The 4,199-nt window shown below is 31.1% G+C and overlaps 1 protein-coding gene across 1 annotated transcript; it reads right to left on the bottom strand.

The window, feature by feature from the left end:
* Positions 1-1,384: 1,384 nt before the first annotated feature.
* On the bottom strand, positions 1,385-2,090 carry LOC113704508 (probable pectinesterase 15). Its single transcript, XM_027226408.1, has 3 exons — positions 2,036-2,090; positions 1,793-1,926; positions 1,385-1,726 (listed from the first exon to the last, which is right to left on the bottom strand). Exons 1-3 carry the CDS (start codon positions 2,088-2,090, stop codon positions 1,385-1,387), a joined length of 531 nt encoding a protein of 176 aa, XP_027082209.1.
* Positions 2,091-4,199: the final 2,109 nt, after the last annotated feature.

Genomic DNA, 4,199 nt, shown 5'->3' with positions numbered 1-4,199 from the left:
ATGTGAAATCGAATAAATATATACATGAATTTTAAAAAATAAGAAAAAACTATTTGTACATATGATTGATGAGGGATGAAAAAATTCATTTTTCAAAATGTAAGAGACAAAAAAATTCTTTTTATGAAGTGTGAGGGAGTATAGATCAGATTCCGTGAAATGTGATTTCATAATATTACTCTTCAAAAATGGTTACATGCAAAGCACATGGTGGATTCCGACCAAAAACTAGTCGAAAACCTAGATAAGCACCAAAATTAGCCAATATGAATTTGTAAGAGAAGTAAAAATTACACTTTTAAAAGTAAGGAATGAAAAAGTTATTTTACAAAATATGAGAGGCTTTTTGAATGATTTTTCCTTTTATTTTTCCAAAGTTTCTGATTTTAAGTAGAATTCTGACAACTAACAAAATATTTCGATTGCTACTAATTAAAATCAAAACGCATTTAATCAAAAGTTATGACTTTGCATTTTTTGTCCTAATATTTGATGTTTTGTTCAATATATTGCTTTTTGTTTTAGGAATTTATATTTAAGATTTTCAAATGAAATAAAATCTAAGATGCTTTTATGAATTTTTATTAGAATTTAGAACGTATTTGTCATACATTTAATTTATATTCACAATTAAAATATATGACTTAGAAATTGTGAATGAAATTAAATATATGACAAATACACTCTCCAATATCTACAAAATTCTGTAGAAGCACTTCACAATTGAGGAACACCATCCTTTAGTCTAAAGAGCATTTCTTTGCTAAATAATTAAAATTGAATAACACTACAATGGCAAGATATAAGATGAATAATTAGTGGAAGAAGAGGAGAACCCTGATTATAAAATATGATTTCAAGCTTAATAATTACGAAAGTTGTTGCATGACTTGTGAATTTAGGCTTCTAATAGTTGTAATTAGCAATTATTGATCACAATAGCTAATAAACAATATGAGTGCTCTTTGGGGTTAGTCGAAAAACTTGTAAATAGTTTTTCTTGCCTTTTCTTCCTAATGAAATTTAATATCCCGATGATGAAGTTTCAACTTTTTTTTTCGTCATTCCAACTTTCCCCCTACCATTTCCACCCCTAATTGTTAGGCATAGGTTTCGGATCCTAAATCTGGCAATGGAAAAGACCCTAAGAGTCTTTCTCTAATTACTAGGCCAACTCCATTAGTTAGTAGTGTTTCAACTTATTTATACTTATGTTCATATAAAAATTTATGTTTGTGTTCATGGATAATTTTGTAAAATTACCTAAATAAGATACTAATTTCTAATAAGATACTAAATATTGCTATCTTATGTTCATATTGAAACTTCTTTTGCTATAGAATTTCTAATTTCTAATAAGATACTAAATATTGCTATCTTATGTTCATATTGAAACTTCTTTTGCTATTGAATTTATCACCCAATCCTTGTAAAGTGATCTTCCATTTCCAAAAATCAAATTGATGGATCCTTGGATGAAGCATTCTTTGAAATAATGCCTCCCACTATCGTCATTAAGGGCATCGTGTGCCTCATAAAATCCACACCCATAAAATGCAGCTTTGTCATCCAAAATACTCAGTGCTACAGCCTGTGCTCCAATTGCACTAGGGGATAGAGGAGGAGCCGTGTTTTGAAAGCTAATATTATAAGTTACAAAGTTGGTAGATAAAATGGCAATTGTATAGCTGAATGGAGTTCCTCCAGTCGAATTAGCAGTGTCATTCTACGCAATCGTCGTGTTCAAATAATCCTGACCTTGTATTATTAAGTTTGTCTTAGTTGCACTGACTGTCACTTTTTCCCTGTATGTGCCTGAATCAACTATGATAAGTGTTCTAGTAGGGCTTAAATTAGGAACAGCATCCATTGCCTTCTGTACACTGCTGAAATCTGCACATCCCTTTAAATTTACTGTGAGGACAACTGAAACCCCATAAAACAGTAATGAGCTTAGATTTCCATGCTAAATCATCACAATAGTTCTCACTTTTCTTCATCCTCCTGTGACTGTGATGATGTTTGGACATTCTACATGTAAGTTCTTCAATAATGTCGATGAAGTCCTCAAACCCGCTTTTCTTGATCATCCTTCATGCAAAAATAAATTTTAACCTACTAGTATCATCATTGAAAGAAGTGATAGTGTTAATTGGAGAGTGATGGGAGGGATAGAGAGAAAAAAATATGAAAACAAGTAGAACGAGAAAGGAGGCTAGCCATAATAAGGTCAACGTTTTTAAACTTAGATTGGAGAGTGAACCGGAAAACCTTCTGGTTCATGGTTCAACCGGTTCGACCTCGGTTCAAAAATTTAATAATTTTTTATTCATTTTAGTATTAAGAATTTTGAATAAAACTAAAATATTTATTTTAGAAAATAAAAACTAGTTGGACCTTCCGATTTTTATTGGTTCAATTGGTTCTTGACCAGTTTTGACCGGTTCAATTAATTCTTTGGTTTTCTAAATGAATCGAACAGGAGGCATGGCTGGTTCGCAATTCAACTGATCGAAATTGAACGGACCGGTCCTATCCGATTTTCAAAACATTGAATAAGATGCTTGTTCTAGCAATCTGGGTGTGAATCGGAATCGAAATTGATAATTTGAAACTTTGAAATCGGAATTTTTGGAATTTTGGTATCAGAATTTCCGATCGAATTTGATTTCGAATTCACCAACTCCGAATTCGAATTCGTTCCAAATTCAATTCAAAATTCTATAAATTCTGATTTCACTGAATTCAAGAATACAAAAATTATTATTGTATAAATGTTATATTACATTATATAAAAATAATATATATATATGACAACAAATTTGAAATCAAAATTGGAATTCCGAATCACCAAATTCAAGAATATAAAAATTATTATTATAATATAAATGTTATACTACATATATATATATATATTATATATATATATGAAAAATGAATTTGAAATCAAAATAGGAATTCCAAATTCTGATTTCGATTTCAATTTCGAATTGTGAATTCAAAATCGAAATTTTCGATTTGAAAAATCCCATTACCGAATTCGAACCAAATTTACATAATTCGAAATCGGAAAATCCGATTTCTGTTAGAAATTATGAATTATCAATTTCGAAAATTCTAAATTCAATTTGAATTCGATCGATAAATTAGAAATTTTCAATTTTGCACACTCCTAAACAATCATGTTTTAGTTACTTGTGACGGCGAGACACAGAGATTGGTGATGGTCTTGGAAAGCAACTGACCAACTTTTCTCTTAATAACTCAACAATATATCTGGTTCCAGAGCCTTAGGTTTAAGAAATTGATCCTTGGATGCCTATGAACATTTAAAACTTATCTCGACTACAAGATTAGTCTTGGGTATTTTTTGCTGTTAGAATTAGAGCATAAAAGTTGTTGTGAAGAAATCAATTGATCGAGTTAGATCACAAGGTTAGTCCTAAAGTATGTAGTTGGTGAAGAATTTAACCATAAGATTGGTCCGGATATTGTAAGATTGTTGCAAGTTGTGATAGAGATCATAGAAAGATCCTGTCTAGTTAAGTTGTGATTATCAGAACCACAAAGTGATGAGTTGTCAATGAATTTGACATCAAATTGTGCGATGAAAACAGTCTATTCAGGTACATAGATTATTGTAACGAGAAAAGTGTTTAAAGATGAAGAACTAGTACAAAGTGATAGTGATATAATTTGCAAGGGAGATTATTGCTCGTGATGGCGGTGAACCAGATTCAAGAGAGAGGCTGATTTAAGAAAGGCAATGTTGGCATATTAAATCAAGACTCAAAATTAGAAATATTTTATATTGTTGTTTAGTAGTGTTTTTGTCAAGTTGGGGTTTTAGCAATTCTATTGGAGTCAAGTTATGGTAGTTTTATTATTTAGAAATTAGTATTTTATTATGAAACTCTTTTGATGTTGAATTTATATTGAAACTTCTTTTGCTATTGAATTTATCACGCAAAAGAAGTTTCAAGTGGTATTAGTGGAGCCATCACAGCGCAGATGAGGAACTCAACAAGCGAGGATTCGAGCTTCTCTTTCATGAATTGCAGTGTTATAGGTAGTGGTAAAGTGTGGATGGGACGCGTTTGGGGTCGTATACTATAATGGTCTTCTCAACGACAACCATGTCGCATGTCGTCTCTTTAGGTGTTTGGAATGATACCTCTGGAGACCTAACTGTGTTCTTT

The sequence above is a fragment of the Coffea arabica genome, chromosome 8e (genome assembly GCF_036785885.1).
Source record: "Coffea arabica cultivar ET-39 chromosome 8e, Coffea Arabica ET-39 HiFi, whole genome shotgun sequence".
NCBI lineage: Eukaryota > Viridiplantae > Streptophyta > Magnoliopsida > Gentianales > Rubiaceae > Coffea > Coffea arabica.
The sequence above is the reverse complement of the archived record's forward strand: the minus strand, read 5'-3'. Positions and strand labels throughout refer to the sequence as shown.

What these genes read in the sequence shown, in the direction of transcription:
- LOC113704508 (XM_027226408.1), bottom strand. Translation starts at nt 2,090, where the DNA reads ATGATCAAGAAAAGCGGGTTTGAGGACTTCATCGACATTATTGAAGAA. An exon ending in CATTATTGAAGAACTTACAT is followed by an intron (nt 1,927 to 2,035) that starts GTAGAATGTCCA and finishes ATGGGGTTTCAG; the next exon opens with TTGTCCTCACAGTAAATTTA. An exon ending in CATACAGGGAAAAAGTGACA is followed by an intron (nt 1,727 to 1,792) that starts GTCAGTGCAACT and finishes ACGATTGCGTAG; the next exon opens with AATGACACTGCTAATTCGAC.